This window comes from Acanthaster planci, linkage group LG02 (genome assembly GCF_054643075.1).
Source record: "Acanthaster planci isolate LZ-2023a linkage group LG02, COTS_SCS, whole genome shotgun sequence".
NCBI classification, from domain to species: domain Eukaryota; kingdom Metazoa; phylum Echinodermata; class Asteroidea; order Valvatida; family Acanthasteridae; genus Acanthaster; species Acanthaster planci.
The window spans coordinates 5970969-5992945 of record NC_141778.1 but is presented as its reverse complement, the minus strand read 5'-3'; the positions used below and the strand labels follow the sequence as shown (position 1 = coordinate 5992945).

Sequence of the window (21977 nt, the reverse complement as noted above, 5' to 3'; positions counted from 1 at the left end):
TCTTATCCACTAAAATCAAAGGTAAAAACTCTATTACAGGAAATAACCAGCTGATACATGATGAGCAGCCGTTTGGTGGCGCTAGACTAGTTACCCCTTCGCAGCGAGGTTTCCGAGATACCGTGCAAGGAAACACAAAGAAAAAATAAACTCTCCTTCCCGCCTTCGGAATGGGAGTAATAAATCAACGTCTTGACTTTCACGTCCGTGATATCGATAAGGTCCAATGTAAATACAGGTTTGTGAACAGATTGTTCGAAACGCAAAAGTGAACATGGCAAGGTCATATATAATTTCATCAATATAAGAAATCTACATATTGAAATTAATCTCTAAATCGCCTTTTGGAGATGGTAGCTCGGCAACCCACAGTTTGGAAGATCTGCCATCCTGCTAATACCCCTGTAACGGATGCTGTTCATCAGTTGATGGGTCAAGAAGGAACCCTGTTATTTGCTTGCCATATAATCCGACAATCAGATAAAATGTGTTTGATTCAAAGATTATTTTACATAACGGTGATAGACGAAAATAGCCTATAGGGCCTACGATTATAGACGAATCATTTTTCAGAGCACATAGGCCTAATATATAAGTTAATCATTGTGAACTCGTGTAACATTAATAGACGTTTTAAACGAAATTCTACTGGATATTATCATCACCAGTAAATGAAAACACCTGGGTCCGATCTCTGGGTCCAATATCATGGCACGATTTCATATTGCTGCGGCCGTTCTTGTTCTCTTTCTCTTAACCCTCGACTGTAGTGTGCAATGTGCAACACAGGACAAGAGAATCTTCCCTGGCCCAAATGAACACCTGGGTTTGCCCGAGTTTCACCAAGTCCAATATGTTGTGAGTCACAGAAATCAAGAGCCAGTTGGCATCGCGAATGAGGTAGACAACCAGCATACATCTAGTGCTGATTTGCCTGGCAGCTTCTTCCAGAAAGTTCAGAACTTGTTAGCAAGCTCAGTGGTTGATGGAGTAGGGGGTTTGCCTACACTTGACATGACCAGCCTGCGGAAAAATGGTTGGGAGCTCCTGCAAGATCTCGGGCTGTGGGATCCTCAAGAACATGACGGAGTCGATTTTGAGGAGATAGCGGGCCAAATAAGCAGCGAGCTCCAGCAGTATGTTGGCATCAAAGCCTGGCGGAATGTGTCCTCCAACTGCTTGAACAACACACTTCAGTTCTTCCTCGATGCTAGCCAGGGTGTCCCCTACACGAGTCAAAGTAAGTCAATATGCGAAACGGAATTGTCATTCGCTAAGACAATTAAGGCTGGACATATTGATGCTTTTGAGACAAGTGTAGCAATACGACATGCCATTCGGTAAACAAACGGGCCCAGCCCCCAATAAATTGTAACTAGACCCATAGTGTGAACTTAGTGGGCAAGTTGTGTTAACGCGCCAAAAAACCCTCGATATATAAGGCATTATGAATGTCATTGCTTGCTTCATCCGATTATGACTCATTTGCCTCAATTGCCCACGTCCATGATCACTCTTCCAGTGTTTCTTGCCTAAATCTGGAGTTGTAAGGTCCTGGTCGGGGCGGTATTCATGACTGCACCTACGATGGCCGCAAAAGGGATTGCGATATTTTGGTAGTTCCGTAAACGCATAAGTAGGTTACATAAATTCATCACTTTGTAAAAATTTTTTTTGTTTGTTTCTTGTTTGTTTTTTGTTTTGTTTTGTTTTTTGTCTTTTTTGTGTTTTTTTTTTGCACAGTGATAAGCGCCGATGGTGAACCAGTAGGAGTTGATTTGATTTATACCGGGAACCCCATCAGTGTTGGAAATGTGGAGACATGCCAGACCGTCAAGGAGTGGAACCCAGACGCCCCATTCGAGACGCAGCACTGCAACCTTGCTTTTCCGGCCCCTGTAAGTAATGGCTTGGACAGCTCCAACGCAGCGCTGAAGGGCGTGGCAAGCATGAGGAAACTCAGCCTCTGATCGCTAACTAGCCTTTAGTCAATGCCTTCGTGGGTGTGTGTAACGGCAAAGCGACTGGACAGGAGACCAGGCGAGTGGCACAGCCACGAGGCCTTTTCCAACATGATTGTGAGGTTTTTGTGGTGAATTATTCTGACATGCATTATTCATAAATTTCATGTAAACTGTTGAAGCAGATGAGTCTCCAAAAAAAAACGGCATCAACTCCAAAGCTTAGCCTACGCAATGTTTCCATCTGGTTTTTCATGATGATGACAATAAGCGGTGAGATGACAACTATGATGCTTGTTGGTGGGGGATGATTCTGACGTTGGAGTAACACTAGCAAGTAGCAGTTCATCAAGGCCGAATGGTCAAAGCATAACAGCAGTGTTTGAAATATGGAGCTCTTACCATATCCAGTGGGTAAAGACGGAAACGTCGCGCCCGCGTACAGATTCTTTAATAGCCTAACGATGCAACGGTTCAAACTCGGCAAGGTGAAATTAGTAGACAATTGACCTGCACTCACGACTGCCGACACCGTTGACACGCTCGCCATCTTTCGTATACTTTCAATTTGCATAATAGGTTAATGTATGCTGACCCCCTCGCTTATGATTGGTTAGGAGTTTTGCTACACCAAAGGGAAAGCAAAAATGGAAAATACAAAGAAAAACATAAGAAATTCCTGACAAGTTGAAAAAGGCCCTCAGGCTGAGCCGCTCGTGTATGTGGTCTCCTCTCCAATTCCTTTGCGGTCACACACACACAGCCACGAAGGTCTTGACGAAAGGCTAATCACTAGCTTGAAATAGATTCGGATATAATACAGAGAGCTGCTATGCGATGGTTATAATCGTTTGAATCAAAATAACATACACATTCATAAACACCATTAGTCCCAACGTCTAAAATTATCGCTACTTTCTAAACGGCTTCAATGTGAACTGCACTGGCTCCCAGCTTTTTATATTTCAGTGCAACGTGTGCTTCGGTTTATGGGGGGAGGTGGCGTTGCAACCTCCTTCGTCGTATTGCTTCAGGCGGTTGATAGATTCAGATAATATTATTAAAAAATTAAATTAAATTTTTTTAATACATTTATGACTGCATGATGAATTGGTGTGATTCTGATGTGTTTATTCAAGCATGGAACGACTACTTTCTGTTTGCAGACAAAGTCCAGGATGTACATTGAGCGAAACACTTAAAATTAGGCAGTACTAAATCCAAAGAAAGTTTCACTGAAAGTTAGTCAGTGGCGTATCCAGCGGGGCGGCAGGGTGGCAACCCCCCGACCCTATCCCCCACGAATTTCTTTAACATTTTTAATTCAAATATTAGCACCAAAACCCCAAGAAAAACAGCACCACGAAATAAAAACAAGGATGTTGGGACCGTGAAAAAGGCATCTGATGCTTTGACTCCACCCAGCATCATGTTCCATTAACCGGAAGCCTCACTGACGTTTGAATTCCCCAACCCCTGAAACTAAAAGCCATAGATACGTCACTGAATAACAATGGGACCTTAAGGGAACTTTTCTTCTTCTTTTCTTTTTTTTCTTCTCCCCCCCCCCTGCATTTGCTTTAAACGTCCTTTATAACACTGTATTGGGTTCTTTAAAACAAACGATAATTAGGGTAATTGTAAATTGCAGGAGATTCAATAGCTGGGAACAGTCGACTCAAAAAAAAAAAAAAAACACACACACACACAAAACAAAAATAAACAAAATAATTGGTCGCCTCACTGGTATCTTAACCGCAACACAGCGCTGTGTCCAGATCTTAAGCCCTGGCGTTATGGCGTTAAATTTGAAACAACAAAAATTTGTGAAGGAGTTCTGCCTTCCCAGAGGAAGATGTAATAATCCAAGCGAATATGCTACGGCGAAGCAGGTGTCACAGAACGTTTGAAATGAAATTTGCTTCAGTTGAAAATGTATATTAATTAAAACAATTTCTTAATTTCACTTCCTCCATCGTGTTGGTGTTTTCGATTATCCGTTTTACAAAAATGCAAATTTCAAAGAAATTAAATACGTAGTTGTCAAATGACAACATTTTAACGTGGGCACGTTGCCCACTGCCCTGTGCACTGAATATGCAACATAGGGGTATTATTGTTTTGACATACTGACATGTTTGTTTTCTTGTTCTGCTTATTTTCCAGCCGAATTCTTTTCGGATAATCGGTCTCTGCTTCCCTGCTAATTGCTCTGAGTCTGATCTGAAGCAACTCTTTGAGCCTGTACCGTGTAAGAATGCATTGAATTTAACTCTTTTTTTTCAGAATCAGCCTTAACTGCACTGTATTGCTGCATGTTCAATGTTACTTTTCAAGAACTATTCAAAGCGTGAATCGGTTTTTAAAGTGCCGTACCCCTGCTAAATTTGACTCCCAACTAAAGTTGACCACTGGTCAATTACTTTTCACTATGCGCAAAACAGAAGGTTTCTATCGAGAGCTCCCACAAGGGCAGGTCCAAAACCTTGTGTTTGGGGGAGCTGAATTTGTTTAGGAAGGAAATTCCTTAAAGCTTCACGTTGGGTGAGCTACACTTTCAGGTAAAATTCCTTTTGGGGGGCTGCAATGGAATCGTACGGGACATAGCTCAACTGGCCCCCTTCAATCCACAAGTCCCATCGCCATCCAAGTGTTTCCATTACTTTTTTTTCACGATTCTTGGCTTATCTGCTAATTATTCTCATGTCTATCCTTCGTAGGCAATAACAAAAAACGTAACCTGGTGGTGATACAACATGCCTGGTCCTATAAGTCGGGTCCTAAGTGGTCGACTAAGAACAGTGTACATATAGTTTTCGAATGTTTGAGCATTGGTACTCGATGACAAACTGTTAAGTTGAGGCTTGAATAATAGTTATTATTCGCGAGTGTCTGGTTGCATGACCAAGGATACTGACTTTTAGGAGAGAGCTTCCGGTTTGGTAGCCGGAACAGTCATTAGACTTAAACGCAGGGAATCAGTTCCTTTTTTTAATTTCCGTTGGGGGGTCAGTGAGTTTTCCTCAACTAACATTTGCTACTTTGTTGTTAACGTTCAGAAATATCTAAAATGTCTTAATCACATTTCTTCAAGGGTCTCCCGACATGGAACACGGCTCTGACAATTTCAATGATTTTCTTAACGTTTCAAAAGTATATATAGTGCCACCCTTGCCTTTTGCGTTCCACACAATTTATTTCCCCAGACGGGAGATGCTGTTGCTATACCTCGTGACTCGGGGCAAGCTTTTGCATAGCAACCGCTATCTCTGGAATGGACTGGTTCCCTTGTGCCCTTCTTAATTTCTTATCCATTCAAAACAGTGTACAGGTGCAAGGCGTCTTTTGTGGAACTAAGCAAAAGCTTGCTCTTGAATCTAGAGGTATAACAGTGTCTTTAGTATGGAATATTCAAATTGTTATGTTCACGTGAATTTAAAGAACTCAGTGTCCCAGATTTTATTCAAGCTTAACTCGCAAAAGGCTTATTCTACCCCCTCCCCGATTTCCAACCGCCTCAGAATTGTCCCTAGCGATTCTGATGAGGTGGAGTGCGTAACGGTATTCGAAGCATGGGACTCTTTAAAGGCTGTTAAACTCGTCCAACTGCATCGTTTACTTTCATACTTTTGATACAGTTATTGGACCATATATTGAAATAACTTCCTGTGTAGGACCATACCCTTGGAAGCCCTGGGCCATTGTCACAGTGTAAGTTTGTAATTGCTTTGAATATTGTTTTTTATTGCCTGCCTTGCTTAGAAGGAAGGAATCGTTTGAAATTAGCAGTTGAGAAAATGAGACAGGACATCGTATTTAACGTCCTTTTTAATTTTTCGTTTAGCTGAAACGTCAATTTCAGATCCTTTTATTTTTTGGAGACCATTTCATTTTTTTGGCTAGAGTCAGGAGAGGGGAAAGGTTGCGGATTCGTTTCAAAACTTTATGACCTTTCCGAAGAGAAAAGTTGAATTTTCGGGCTTTGCTTACGTTTTCTAGTGCTAGAGAAATGAAACTGTCTACCAAATCGTCTTTCTCTTTTTGAAATTTCACAAACAATATTCTGTAGTACATGTTTCAGATTGCCCAAAATGTTCTTCACACCAACCAACCTTTGAACTGAATCCGAAGGAATCAATAAGATCCTTTCTTCGATTGAAACATTGATTCAAACATTGATTGATTCCATTCCAAAGAGTGCTCTGTTGTAAATACAGTGAAATGGGCTTAATGCATCTGAAAAAAAGTTTTGAAGAGATGATATGTTTTAGTAATGGCCCAAGAAAGGGATCATTTGGAATACGCTAATTATTGACAGGAATGAGAAGGAGAACGGTTGTAGGGAGTGTTTTGGTCTTTTAGTCTGGTTTGGCCTGGTCTGGTCTGGCTTGGTCTGGTCCCGTTCGTGGTTCATGTACTGTACATGCAAACACAGTAAAAGGGTAATAAAAGAGCTGGGTTGTTGTTTATTAGATGCAAGTGTTGAATGTTTTTATTGTAAAGCTTTAAAAAGATTTTAAATGAATCTCCGGTCTACCTTTTGACAATTATTTTCCGGAGACCCTCAAACAGCTGAGTCGTTATCAAGGAACAAAACTGGGTATTTTCGAAAAAATGTACTGAATGGAAAAATAGAATTGAGTATTTTGGGTAGGAATAAAAGGAAGACTATGTGATAGTTTCATAGCAAAGCTAAATTTTTCAAAACGCAAATAGTTGATCAACGAGGATGGAGACACTGTAACATCCTACGCGTGAGACACAAACAAGAGAAAGGAAAAAGTTTTAAAAATTATTAACCGCTTTTCCACTGTAGATGCATTTTGTGTTTCTTCCTGTTATTGGTAACCATGGGAACGGTGTACCACGTGATGATTCGTCCAAGGAAGACCAGCAAATATAAAGTAGAGGCTAGTTTGGAGAAAACTGCGGAGGAGCAAGAAAAAAAGGATAATTCCTTTGAAAAGGTGAGATAAGTAGATGATACCTCCCCTTCTCGGTACAAAATCCGCCGTACCACAACTAGAAAGACTAGGAGAGCAATGAAAGCATTGACGAAAAGGACCTCAAAGACAAGAAGAACAGTACCTAGAAAATAAAGACATCACTACCTATTTTGATATGTAACGATTTAAAAACTGAAAAACAATACAGACACACGTTTCTAAGTGACTTTTGAATAGGCCGCTTTAGTCTGCGGGGGAATTAAAGTTGCTTTGGTCTCCAAATCGAAATCGAGTGTAAGTCACATTCCACTCGAGAGAAAGCGACACTAAAATCACATTTCATCTTGCGTAATTTCAGACCGACTTAGAACTTAAGTACGGCAGTAATGGAACGGCGACTGTTGCTTCGAAGAAAGATCTGGAAGCTAACGGTCATGCGACCCACTATAATGAAGGATTCGTCGATGAAGAGGGTTCTAAAAGCAATTCGAATGACAATAACTCTCCGGCTGATCACTCCCGTGGAAAGGCAAAACCCCCTCAGCAAAAGACCAAGACGTCAGGTGAATCGTGCTTTATGTTTTGGCATTAAAATAGACATGAGATTTGGTTGTTTTTTTTAATTAATCGAGATAGGTAAAATCTAAACATTTTACAGCTAGTGATTGGTTTTGTATTTTTCAATTGTCTCTTTCTTTTGATCTTTTCGAGTACTTGTATTGTATATACTCAGCTAGAATTTTATTTTTTTTCCATTTGGGGATTTATTTTAGTTATACCCTGAAGCATCTGGCTTTGAAAAGGGAACTGAAAACTGGGCACTCACAATTAGCGCTAATAGGCGGGCAAGGTTTAACCAATCACCCGACATAAACTCGAAGATAACGATCGTTAACCCTAAAAGAGCCGGGTTATTTTGGCTCATCTCACAGCTGGGAGGGGGTGGATTCAAACTCGGCTGTGCCTTGGTCCATTTTTTAAAACTAAGTATCCCTGCAAAGACACTCATTACAAATGTGACGTTTGAAATAAATCGAGAGTGTCATTTTGTTGTTACGGTCAGCTGAAGATTAAGGTTGCATGTTTGCCAGCCCCCGTGCGTTGAGCACCGCAGGGGATGTACATTCGTGGCTGATCCATCTCAGTAAAAATGCGCCCTGCACAAGAACAGTATGTCCAATTTTCGCAAAATGACCGCAAAGAATTACTCTAACAACCTCTAAAGGCTCAAATTCTCAAATCGGGGAAAATTTCGGGGGGGGGGATTCCACCCCGGTTCTTTTACAGTGGAGTAGCTAGGATTTTACTATAGGGGGGCACACAGGGGCTCAGCATCTTAATGGGGGTACCAGCTTTCAGTGGTATGTTTTTTGGGGGCAAGTCTTTGTTAGCCTTGTTCGTTATCCATTCATCCGTTTTTTCACTGGGGGGCACCGAGACTTTGTGGGGGGCATGTGCCCCCCTTGCCCCTGTGGCTGCGCTACTGTTCTTTTAGGGCTAAAGGGGCACATTGCGGATATACTTTTGAAAAGTACAAAAGGTCAATTTTGGAAAAGTAAAATTGTTGAGCTGTGTATATGCACACATTGCATCAACTGGTTTTCATTTGTCAACAGGTTTTATCGATGATATCATGATGGGATTTTCATCCATCAACAACGGCTCGAAAATACTTAACACCGAACCAACGGCAGGAAATCTCGGCGCTTTAAACGGCATTCGTGTCATCAGCATGTGGTGGATTATTCTCGGCCACACTTTATACTACCTTATTTTTGGCTATCTTGGTGGGTTATAGTCACATGTCATCTCCCTTTCAGTCCGATTAACTCATTTGTACAATAACAATCTTTCACTGAAAACCTTCCCCGCTATTCTAACAGTGAACATGTCCGCAAGTCTCGGACTATTTGTGCAAGTCTTGGTCGAAAGAATAGATATTTCATCGTGTAAGCTTTGAGCTTATCTGAATTAAGATTGTTTGTGTTTTTCCAATCAGATAATGCCACTTACATGTATTACAAGCTCTACAACTCCTTCCTATTCAGCGTTATTGTCAGCGCAAATTTGTCCGTAGACACCTTCTTCTTTTTAAGGTAGAGTATCTAAATTTAGACGTTCTATGCCAATTCCCGACCTGGGAATACGAAATGCTGGTAGTCTGTTATCAGGGTGTCAGGAAATTCTAAACCAAAGTTGCGTAAAGGAAGTAAAGAGCTGTCAGTAAGATACTTTCTCGCAACATCAGGACCATTTCAAGTTTTCATGATCTTCAATTCACTGTTTAACGTGCAACAGGAAAAACACAATCTGAAAATGTCAGGTCACAATTCTTTAAACCTGAGTTAAATTTAAGAGTAAATCTGGGTGAAGGGGGAAAAAGGTTTAAAAACAATTCTTTTCCACGATTGCAGCTGGACTTAACTTGAAAGTGCGGTCAAATTATTATTGCTGTTAGTAAATGTGTCCACCTATATCTCATGGTTCGTCAGCCAGAATTATATCTGAATAGTTGCTTTCCCCCCTCTGTATAGTGGGCTCCTACTCACATATCTCACCTTGAAGCATCTTAGGAAAGCCAAAGGCAGACTGAACTGGTTTCTCTTCTATCTGCACCGCTTCGTCCGTCTCACTCCGGCCTACATGGTGGCCATCGCCATATGGGCTAGCCTGGCCATTCATTTTGGCCAGGGACCCGCTAAGAAGAACTTCTTCGAAGCGGCAGCGGACGCCTGCCGGAAGTACTGGTGGACAAATCTGCTGTACATAAACAACTTGTACCCGTTTCCTGGCGATTTAGGACTCCAGGTATGTTATAATCCGATACCATATTTTCCCCCGGTCAACTATATCTTTGCAGATAATAAATATTTCGCATCCTATTCAAGCATTCTTATAAAATCTCTCACAACCTCTCTTTAGTTTAGCACACTGAGGAAAAAATGTGTCTGTTGTTCCGCAAGAAGAACATGACCGAATTTTTGCAAACTAGGTGTCAAACTGACCACAAGAGTTTAAGAAGCGATTTCTCTGCCTGGGTCCATGAAAAGTGCATTGCAACGATAGTGGAGAAATTGTGGAGCGGGAAGATTCGCGTCCCTGTTCTTTTAAGATGAAAAATGAAGATGTTTATGATTTTCATAAGGTTCAAGGTTGCGTGCTATGTCCTTGACCTATGATCAACTGACTTGAGATTTGACTTGTGACTGGAGTAATGACTTGTGACTTGGCTTAGACTTGCCAATATTGACTTGTGACTTGTCTTGGCCCTGCAAAATTGATTTGTTACCACCTCGGTAAGTTTTATATTTCGCACATTGGGTCCGTGCATGGTTTTACAGGTCACTATCCATGCAGTAGTAGAATTTCTGGGTTTTAATGTTTCGTTGATCGTCGCTCATACACACGTTGACAAGCAGATTTCGCACAGAAATATTAATGCTCAACTGATTCGTTATAGAAAGTTACAAGCACATTTTGTGGTTAAAAGGTTATTCTTTTGTGGAAGCCTGAATCGGTGGAGTTAAAAATGATTTTACAAAATGAAGTTAAAACCGAAATGAGGCATAATTTTGTTTTCCAAGATGTTGCCGATTCTGGCAGTCCCCTTCATAACTTCTATCAAGAATAGAGTAAGTTTACGGAAATTATTCAGTTTTTCAACATTTTCATCGTCAAATTTCCTTTGTTCTTCAGTGTCTCGGTTGGTCTTGGTATCTGGCAAACGATATGCAATTCTTCATCATTAGCCCCATCATCATCTACTTGCTGTACAAGTGAGTATTCAAGACCACCGGTCGATCATCGTATAGCGAATAGGTCAATGACATTTAACCTTTCTGTTAGGTGTTACACTTGACATTAATTTTTACACACCAGCAAAACATCCCCTGGATCCCACAGAAAAGTGTTGAATTTGTGCTATGATTTACTCAGGATAACAAGGTGTGCTTTTGGAAACCCCGTGACAAGAAACATGTTGTGTGACATCGAAGCAATGACATGGAATATGTTTAAAGTGGAGATGAAAGCAAAACCAGATATGATTAACGTCATCCGACAGAGACAAAAAAGCAACGAAGCAGAACCCACTTGACGAAAACTAATTTTAGTCCATATTTGGCATGCTTCGTACCACCACTACTACCTATCTATTTTCACCTTCTAGCAGAAGACACCGGCAGTTTTTGGTTCACTTGTGACACCAAATTTGAGAGTACAGAACAATAATTTCAAGCATCAGTAACTGAGGTTGTGAAACATAGCTCTGGCAATGCAGATAAATCCTGGTCACATTCGTAAAACACGACTCAATTGCAACTCCGAGTCGGTTGAAATACTTGTTGCAAAACGTAGAGGTAATTGGTTCGAACCTGGTCGTATCAAGCTGGGAGCTTTTGGCGTTAAATACTGAAACAAAAATTGCAATATGCGTGCTAAGTGCCCGGATAAATTGCAACTTCTTGGAACTCTTGAATGCATTCGTAATGGTCTTTGAAATAAGTGTAACAATTCAAATGTATTAAGGGAATTAACCAACTCACCCGAGCTGAAAGAATTAATTTATAATGATGACAGGCAGAGTACGCTGCCGAAACGGTGAGTCAAAGGGCATACTCAGAACCAACACTCACTATACTGTAGTCTACTTTTTCTCTTGTCTTAGAAACGCCAAGCTGGGAATGAGCCTGATAATGGTATTATGTCTGGGCTCTTTTGGCATCACTGCCTATCTAGCTGCTTATTACGGGGCACCAGTTGGACTTTACCCGTAAGTAACTTTTGTGATCATGCGAAACACGTCTGTATAATACATGTATAATTACACCTTACATCTACTTCATGAAGTGTCTGTGGGCAGCTGTTTTTAAGAGCATCTTTCTTTTCATTTAGACGTTAGATTTGACGTGCGGAATTCTTTAGCTTTTAAAGTCAACACCGACAACTAATGACACCAAGTTATGCAGAAAGGGAGACGGAAATCATAGGACGGGGAACTAAAACGATAACCAACAAAAAAACGCATTGAACCATTTAGGAGTTCCCTTTTTACCTTTTTAATTTCAGCGCTTACAACAACAATACAGTCGTTGTCTACGGGAGCACCACAGCAGACGTTATATACGGCAAGCCCTATTGTCGTATCCCAGCTTATTTGGTTGGCATGGTTTTTGGATACGTTTTCTGTCAGGTGCAGGGGAAACCCTTTAAAATGAGCAAGGTATGGTGATATTCAGGTGTGACTTTTTCAAATGTACTTTCGGGTATTAGAATCGTTGATTGAGCCACATAGTGAGGTCCATTGTGGTTTTGGTGCTTGTAACTTCAGAGTTAGTACAAACGATACATATACAACGGTAGCAACCATACGGCAACTAAGTCCGAGATAGCAATGCAACCTACAATATGTATTCTTGGTTCATAGTAGACCGTGCTCCATGGGGCTATTTGAAAGCGAAAGCGAATTGTGTAGTCACAGAAATTTTCGCAAATCCACAAAAGCTGGACACCGCGATTCAGTAACTGTTGTTGGTAATAAGTTGTTGGTAATAGCAGGATAGTGAGGCATGTGCACTAACTGTACGATATGGGACAAATTTGAATACATCTTAACTTATAGGTGAACGTGATATTAAGTTTGGTCCTAACGGTACCTCATCCAAACTCAACGTACATCAAATAACCCATCTAACCCCCTGATTAAGCCAAGTCAAGTCAGCCTAATCCACTAGCTCCTAGACCCGCAAGGCCCAATCTGAACTCACTACAATCATTCGTATTCTCAACCGATATTTGTGTTTCCTGGCAGTGCCTCAACCTCTTCATGTGGTTTTTGTCTACGGCTGTCGCCCTGTCTGTCGTGTATGGGCTGTACAGGGACGAAGGAGGCGTACCACAATATGCCGCCGTGTTGTATACAGTTTTCTCGCGACCTGCTTTTGTGATGACCGTAGGCTGGGTCGCATTTGCCTGTGTTGTAGGCTATGGTGGTAAGCCAAATAAACTTTAAGAAAGGGTGCGTTCGATTAGCTTACATAGGACAACCCTGACCTGGGGATGGCTGTGCTTCTCTGTTAAACAATCACGACGGTGGGGACGAGGTTAGACGCCTTCGCTAATCTAATCGCATTGTGGGCCTTAGTCATTAAATGAATCATAGAAGCTAATCGAACGCACCCAATAGAGCCTGGAAGTGAAAGGTCACGCAGCGAGCTTCCGGAACCCTAGGGCGGTCCGCCTATGGGAATATTACATTGGGCCGTCCTATCACGTTCGATAATTTTTGGAAGAAAAATTCCTTACTAAAACCACCCCATGAAACACTCATGTTGGAATTTTACCTTTGTCTGAAGTTCCTCAAGTACCATTTTGGAAACGTCTCCTTGAGATGGGTAAAAAACGAATTTTTACCGACCTTTCACGTCCGGCGATATCATACCTTGTTCATGCACTTTTTAAAATTTTTCTTTTGTTCACTTACTTCAAACCGTAAATGTTAATCTGCGTACGAGCTGCCACATTGCACTGTTCTTCATGGATTTTAGATTTTTGGAAGTGACGGGTTCATTTTTGGCAGGATATTTCTTTTTTAGATCAGGTAATTTTTCTGTTTCTATAAATTGATATACTAGCAAACATTTTTCAGAACCCTTTTTCCAAGGTCGACTTTTTAAGAAAAACTGAACTAACAAATATGATAGATTCAAAATTCTTTGCAAGTTATTTTTCCTAACCAAGGGTTCAGGAAGCACGCCATCAGGGGTCAACGTTCAGGCTCTATTTAGCACATAGCGACTGCAGAACATAACACTTAGCCTGAAGCTGTTGATTGGTTGTTGGGTGTCATATATAGTAGACGCCGGTCATAATTATTGTGGTGTTGACCCCCAATCCCTTCTAATGGCATTTAAATGGATTAGTGGGTGTCCTTTATTAAGAACCGCGGGAAAGAGGGTCAGAGTAAGGTCAGAGTACCTTTTTTCAGCCGTCTGGATGGGGGAAGGCACAACCTCTAAGCAACAGTCCCACAATGGCCGAGCCACAATCACCCCCCCATGAATAAACCCAGACATGTGTATACAAACAGCAGACAGAGCAAGCACCCTTTTTTGTCTCCCTGACACTGATAAACAACAGGCCCTCAAGGACCCGTGGAAGATATACACGGTTAAATAGCACTGAGCCAGCGGCCGTCTCGAGTTTTTTCCCTGATCACGGTAAGCCCAGACCATGAAGGTGACAAAACCAGGTTATTCAGCGTAAATGCATTTACGTCACCTGTTGACATCGGTGTGGCTAATATCTCAATTAAAACGTTTAACCTTCAAATGCATTTACCTCTTATGTGATCCTACCTCTGTTCATGCTGAGCAACCTGGTTTTGTCAATTTTACCGTGTGGGCTTACCTTAAATCTAAACTGTGATTCAATTTGGTACATTGATCAAAATGAGACTATAATGCTTCCTTGGTGTCCAAAATCACCGGATTGAGCATATTTTATAAACTATGCCCCCTGATGAATCCTACTCCCTAAACAGTTTTTATTTTGCTTTTACTTTTCCTGGCAGGACCCGTCAACAGCCTGCTGAGTTGGGGTGTCTGGGCTCCCTTGAGCCGCCTCACCTACGGTGCCTACCTCCTTCATTCCATCATCTTGTACGTCATCTACACGAGTTCCAACGTACAGTATCACTTCAGCTACATGGAATGGGTAAGAATGGCTAAAAACCATGTTAGCGTTGAGATTTTAGTCCACTCCTAAGCAAATTTAGGGTGAATGAACCAAACAATTATTTAGCGACCAGCGATGGCACAATATTCGTAAAGATATCATGGGGAGAGATATCATAAGTAAGCGTTGCGTGCGTCTTCCTAGCCCGGGTTGGACGACGTCTACATTGCATTGCGACTAACGTCCAGGGTATACAAATCCTCCTACTATGCCAATTTGTTTTACACTTTTTTCTCACATTTTTACCTGGCGGAGACAACTCAAAATGTCGTTCACAAATGCTTTGTATCCCGAATTCCATTAATGCTGTGTTGCAATTACTAAATACACCCACGGCAACGTATTTTGCAGGAAATTTGCAAAACAAAGTAAACCCGTTAACCATCCATTATCAAGGCTTATGTTTTAATTATTTAAATAAAAACAGCTCCAATTTGGATAGATGATGTCGTTCTCAGCAGAATGAAGTTAAATACTTTTATCATAATTGCAAAGAACTCTTTACGTTATCACTTTCAGCGACCCAATATTTCCAATTTGGGTTTCAACCAATACCTTCCGAGGTTTTTTCAATACCTCATGTGGTAATAATCCAAATCTTTTACAGGTGTGCCTGTTTTTGGCTAATTTGATATTGGCGTACGGGGCCGCCTTCATAATGTCGATCGGCGTGGAAGGTCCGTTCATGGGACTAGAGAAAGCTCTACTAGGTGGAGGGATGCGAGGCAAGAAGAAATGAGAACTGGTCCCGCGTACAACTGCGGGTGTGGAACTAAGAAATAGTGCATTGACTGCAGTCTGCTGACACCTTGCTCTGTGGAAGTCAATTTATGAATGATTTAAATAACTAAGACACTTTTTGAGTAGTGTCTAATAAAATTGCGATCCGCAATTAGAAATGTTGATATAGAATACATCTACTAAACAAGGTTTGCTTGCTCAAGTCAGAAATGTTGGTTGCACTGACCTACAGACAACAACGCTTTAGAAACAAAAAAGAATGGAAGTGCTTAAATTATTAATTGGCTGTAGTTTTATGGATATGTTGCTGTGGCAGTAAATGTGGAAAAGTGTATTTGATTCGCGAATGATCAGTAAGTTAGTCCAAAAATGAGTTCAACCAAGTCAAGTGCAAAACTTTTTAAGAAGCAGCTCAAGTTTTCTAAAACTCAGGAATTGATGATCAGCTTCAATACCCTTTGCAGCATAAATTTGGAGGTAGTTTAGTTATGTTATGCGTCGTTTTAGTGCATGTGCACACAGTACATATATCACTATAAATAGAACGACTTAAATAGCTTGGGAAGAGTACTCAATCAAAAATTCCAATTCCCATAGTTGAATTAAGCACATCAAATCTTCAAAAAATACCAGATTTTTCAAATTGTTGACCAGTGTAATTTGTGAGAAATATTCAGCCAGACATGGAATTCTGTCCAACTTTCAACGCTTAAATATCTGGTCAGTTATTACCAACCGATTGGGTAGATGGGACACTTTTCTATATTGATTGTTCCCATTTTGCTTTTGTTATTTGCATAAGAAATCTTGCATTCAAAGTAGTGAACATGACGTCAGAAATCCACAGAAGGCTTTATTTCTTTAGCAACGACAAGATCATAATTAGCCAAATTTTACCAATCAATGAAAGGGTCCATGAAGACATCCGTGGACAAATTGTACATTAATAATTGTTTGAAATATTTACTACTTATGCCGATAAAACGATAGGGGATGTAAAAATGGAATACAATTCCCTTTGTTGTGGTTAATTGTACTGATACGTCAAATGAATGTTTTAATTCTGACAAATGATAGCGTTGCGGGTGACATACATTTGAGAACCCACAATTATAGTCAGGCACCATTTCGGTGCGCCTGGACCCAAAAGAGACATGGGCTTTGGCCACGCAAATTTTACGTGCAAGCGGAATGATAGAACATGAAATGCAAGCGCGCGTAGAATGTTCACATATACTATGCCCACGCACTTGGCAAAGGCCGGTCTTGGGCCAAGACGGCTGAATTCAATCTGGTTCGTAAGCGACTTCGTCACAAAGGCGGACGCGCAATAATTCGCAGGCTCCCATTGGACGATCCCAGAAGTTGTGCGTTAATTTAACTTCCGGTCCCACATTTTCACATAAACGGCGATCAATGCCTGAAACCTTTGGTGCAGTGCACGTGTGCAGTGGGCGTGGTTTAAACTGAAGTGACGTCACACTCACGAACCCGAAATCCAGATAGCGGACGCGATCGAGCATATGCCGTGCGTGTCGATTTCTATTGCACCCTCTCGTGACTTCATTTCACCAATCGACGACTCGTCCTACCGTCTTGGGAATCTCCAACAACTGAGGCGTGGCCTCTGTATGCAAAATAGTAGTTTAATATGAATATTCACAATTGACCCTAGGATGAAAAATAGGATACAAAACAGACCGTGAGGGCGTTGGAGCGGGTTCGCATCAGTAGCCTCAGCTTGTTATTTTTTCAGTTTTGTTGTAGAATTCTTTTACAGGCTTACTTCTTTGCTCCTTGTTCCAACGCATCGACCACGGCCGTTGTAAACGGTGACAGTACTGGTACTTAAGTACAGTAGTACGTTTAGCGTCGCGTACTAATGATTGTACATGTACTGTACATGTACATGTACATTAGATAGCACAGTATAATAATTATGCTCGATCGAGTCCGCTATCGAGTTCTGCCGTCTTGGCCCAAAAGTGGGCAAAACCATCCATGCAAAAATGCATAATGTATGAGCTAGAATAGTGTTGCAACTTAATTAAGCATATACACTGCAGAGGGCACTGTTCGGCGTGCTGCTGCATGTGCGCCACTTTTGCGGCTTCCATATTTGTAAGGGATTGAAGTCTCAAATCCATTCGCATTTTTCTATGAGAGAGGGCATCGCTGCTTGACTGGGTAAGTCACTTTTTGCCATAGTCTTTATATTCAATAGTAGCACCTCCAAGAAACAGATCGGGTTCCATAAATTAACTCACACATAAAGGGGGCATTTATCAGTATAATTGTTCCGTTTTTGTACTTATGTGATGCCTAGGCCTCATTATGCATGATCAGTAAAAGTAACGGCGATCCATTACGGGGAATTTGTCGCGCACTTACCCATGTTTACCCAAGTATCACATGATAGTGTACTATACATTCCCACTCAAATGGGGAAACTCTGTTATGGGTCATTCTCTTTAGCTAAGTACATGTACAAGACTTATCACACTTTAGGGTTGTGTGTTCCCTCATTTAACTATTTAATCTCATTATTCCATTGACGCACTCACACCCAGTTGTTTATAACGTTAAGTTATTTACAAGTGTTGATACGGTCAAAGTAAACATTGTTTGTTGTTCATCTTAATAACAGCATAAATGATGCAGACAACTTTATAAGCGGTACAAGTCAACATTTGCTGTTCTCGCCAATTTGTTAAGTGCGGTTCACTAGCTGTCAGTGCTGTGTCTAGTCTGTTTAAACTTGGAAACTGGATACACATTGAAGTGAACGTTTTCCGGTGTGTTGTTCCTGATTTTATTTATCCTTGTCGGCTGCAGTAACACCCGCCTCCCTTTTGTCTACACCAACAGAAGTAACAGATCGCAAGTGCGTAACCGGACTTGTCAAATAGTCAGTCTGACCAAATAATGCACAACCTTGCGTCGGTTATTCTACAAATAGCGTGGGCCGATTTGGAAACGTACCCTTTGTCGTTTGAGTTTCATGATCGTTCCACTTCGTCTTTATGCAATTTTTTTTTACTTTCCCTCAGATCATGGACACGGCGTCTGACTTCAGCAAAACGAGTTGTATGTGTTTGGAAGAAAACACTGTGACTCAAAACGCGCACTGCACAGTTTAGAGCTCTCTGTCGGTTCTGACCATTTGCTCTAGTCAGCCTAACTTTCGATGTCAAAATTCGTCTTAATTTCACTTTGGTTGGAAAGTTTTTTTCAGGCTTATCCAAACCTTATAGGTATTGCTGCTGCCTCTGGCATGATCTCTGAGACACCCAAAAAAGAACAAACCTGTAAAATGCACCTTTGTGCCTCAGTAAACCTTATTTTCAACTTTGGTTTCATTATTTTGAAAGGTATTTTAATGTTAATTTTATGCTAATGGTATTTCCATATTCATGTACAAGACTGTGATGTCATCTCAATGTTACGTTGGTTTGTACACAAAAAGTCCTGCGTTTTTGTAGATTTTCCTGGACTAACTTTTCTCCTTTTTGCTGTTTAATTGTTGCTTATGTGCATAGCAATAAGAAACCATCAACCCTTCCCCCAGAAATACTTCCAGTTAGTAAATTCTGTGTTTTAACATTTGAACAGAAATACCTATGCACTAAAAAATGCGCCCTCAGCTGTCCAGGAAAACATGGATAATTTTGAATGTTTAAATGTGCACTTTTCAATACATTTAACCAAATGTGAGTGTGTAAGAGTTTTCATACATAGAATGAAAAGTACAAAGATGCAGAAAATTGTGTCCGAGAAAAATTCATTGCAGCTACACTTTAATGCCTGTAAACACTTGCTAAATAATAATAATTATGTACGTTTTCTGTGCTATGTATTTAACTAATTAAATTATATCGGCGTGTTAGCAAAGGTGTATTGCATTCCAACCCACAAGATGGGAAATGTTGTTTCTTAAGAAATACATCAAAATCTCACCCTAAGTGTTGAGTTTGGCTGATGTACAGTATACATACAGGCATTTCTATTTTTATGAGTTAAGCGTATACGTGCGCTAGGCTTACAAATCAATGCGCCAGACGTTTGGCTCGCTGAGAAGTAATTTGGTCTACAATCTAATTCTACAAGCAAAGCATATCACCGTCTGCAAAGCGCAGTGATACATACATTAATGCCACAAACTGCATTTTGTTCGTTACTGCATAATTTCTTGAAACACAAAATGTATGACCTTGCAATAAGAAGGATTTATTTCCCTTAATAAAACGTCTGATCTTAATGTCAGGGAAAAGTGTACCAGTACATTTCACTCATTTAGCGTTTCGATTTCGAGGGGTTTCCTGTAGTGCAAAGTGACTTGATTATTAAAGTTTGGGAGCATCCATCCCAAAATAAGGCCGGGGCGCTTCCCCTTTTTAATTAGCCCATTTGATTCGGTTAAATTTAATTTCATGTTAATTTACATTCAGCAGTATGAGGCCAAAACACAGGGGAGGGGAAATTTTAATCATCTGTTTGATAAAGCTGGCATTTTTATTTTACAACGCTTCTGCCATTTGACCTTTATCAGGTTAAAAACTTATATCAAACTCGTGATTGTGACGCTGAATTAGAAAAGTCTTGTTGGAGCGCTATTAGAGATGCCGTGAACGTGCATAAAGCAGTGAGTTGGTTACCTGCAGAGCTGAATCTTCTTCTCAAGTGAGAACATTTACACCTTTCTTTTCCAGAAGGAACCGCAGGCTCTGGCACTATCGTTAGAGGACTTCCGGTTTGCTGGCGAGGACTTCTGTGGTAGTTGTGGGTAGCGAAGTAGGTGCTGGTCACACACTTCCTGGCCATTCTCGCCATAGCCCCATTGCTGCCCTGCATCGGCCAGTGGTATTTTAAAGTCGATTGAGGGTGAATCAAAAGCTCAATAAATACACATAAGCGCTGCGAGGGGGACCCTGAAAAGCACAGAAAAAAACAGTTTTAAGTGATATTGTTTGACGGTTTGCCCCCTCCCCCGCCGAAAAAGAAAACAAATGGCGACGTCCATGCATATTTTAGCCAATGCGTATTGCCATTTCGGACCAAACCTCAACGTTCATATCATTGTAACATTATAATTTGCTATGATATAGGAGATTTCAACAGGGAAAATGAAGCCAGTTGGCTCCATAATAGTGCTATTGCAAAGTAACAATACAGGCCTAAGTGTCATAAAACAGTCATTATACTTAGCGCGTTTGTATTCTTGAATAACACTACACATAAATTTATAAGTAATATGCTTTAATAAGTTAATGAAACACCTCTCAATAGTGTTTTTCACAAAATTTAGGCCTACTGCAGCTAATTAGTAAAGTGATCGTTAAACGTCACCAGATCTGCAAAATAATACCGACATATTAACGACACATAACGGGGATTTCGTGGATGGACCCTTTTTTGCAGTGTTGCAGCGTTGGATCTTACGCATCATACATGATCGTACAGTTACCCGCATATATGAAAAATGGCTTTGGATGACATATATACGGTGGTTTTAAATGGACATGGTAGAAAAAAAATATATAGGGGCCTATTGTCGGAGAACGCACTTTGTTGAGGGAACAACAAAGTTTGTTGAGGGAACAACCCTTTTTGTTCAGGAAACAACAAATATTGTTGAGGGAACTATAAATTCTGTTGAGCGACGACCGTTTATGGAGTGTTTCCCGCGCTTTCTAGGTGCAGTCTACTAATTCAAGTGAGAATTTCTGGCCAGCTCTTTAGAATTAACAGTTCCTCCACAGTATCTTTTGAACAAGGAGATTGTTTTGCCCGCAAAATCGTGAGATTGTGTAATCTTGCCACGATCAACTCCCTGGGTTTTCTGGGCTTTCATCTGAGAACAGAATGGCTAAAAAATACGGTTGGAAAATGGTCCTTAATGACCAAGAAAGTTGAAGATGCCACTTGACAAATGGCTGCAATGCAAGCAGACTTCGGAAAAATCACTTTTTGGGAGGTAATGTTGTTTTGTGGGTATAGCTAAAAATTCAGTTAACCCACAGAAATTGAAAAGAAGGTGAAAGATTGGGAATCAGACAATAAATTAATTTGTATTTCAGAAACCTCGGGGATGTTGGTATGCATGTTATTGGGGCATGAACAATGCTGATTGTACACTGTTTTCAATGGTGTCTATTTAAAAAAAATTATTGTTCCCCCAACCAAATTTGTTGTTCCCTCAATAAACATTTGTTGTTCCCTCAACAAAATCTGATGTTCTCTCAACAAAATGGTTGTTCCCTCAACAAACTTTGTTGTTTCCTAAACAAAATTCGTTCTTCCCTGAACAAATTTTGTTGTTCCCTCAACAAGTGCGTTCCAGACAATATACATTTTTTCTCACCATGTCCCTAAAGAGCACCTTACATATAATAAGTCGTTAGATAAGTTGAAAATTGGTCATTTGTGTCATTTCTGTAGTCCTTTAGAGCCGCAGCAATGGATTTCAACTTAAGGTCACAGTCACCCCTAAAACACTTCTATCTAAGGACTTTTTATTAAGTCCAGGTGAAAATGGAAGGCCAAGACACACAAATGTGCTGGTACCAGAAGGAAGCGTATACCTGACTGAGGGTAA

At 40.7% G+C, this 21977-nt stretch overlaps 1 protein-coding gene across 1 annotated transcript; it reads left to right on the top strand.

Moving 5' to 3' along the window:
- The first annotated feature begins 571 nt into the window (after positions 1-571).
- On the top strand, positions 572-16394 carry LOC110985740 (O-acyltransferase like protein-like). Its single transcript, XM_087133681.1, has 15 exons — positions 572-1240; positions 1744-1898; positions 4128-4212; positions 5600-5672; positions 6778-6928; positions 7266-7470; positions 8524-8694; positions 8907-9003; positions 9442-9715; positions 10604-10683; positions 11574-11678; positions 11975-12128; positions 12717-12897; positions 14478-14620; positions 15249-16394. Exons 1-15 carry the CDS (start codon positions 709-711, stop codon positions 15378-15380), a joined length of 2538 nt encoding a protein of 845 aa, XP_086989807.1. The 5' UTR covers positions 572-708; the 3' UTR covers positions 15381-16394.
- Positions 16395-21977: the final 5583 nt, after the last annotated feature.

Excerpts from the sequence above, each read along its gene's own strand:
- LOC110985740 (XM_087133681.1), top strand. The coding sequence starts at position 709 with ATGGCACGATTTCATATTGCTGCGGCCGTTCTTGTTCTCTTTCTCTTA. Across the intron at positions 5,673-6,777 it reads CCCTGGGCCATTGTCACAGT|ATGCATTTTGTGTTTCTTCC; the intron begins GTAAGTTTGTAA and ends TTTCCACTGTAG. Across the intron at positions 12,898-14,477 it reads CTGTGTTGTAGGCTATGGTG|GACCCGTCAACAGCCTGCTG; the intron begins GTAAGCCAAATA and ends TTTTCCTGGCAG.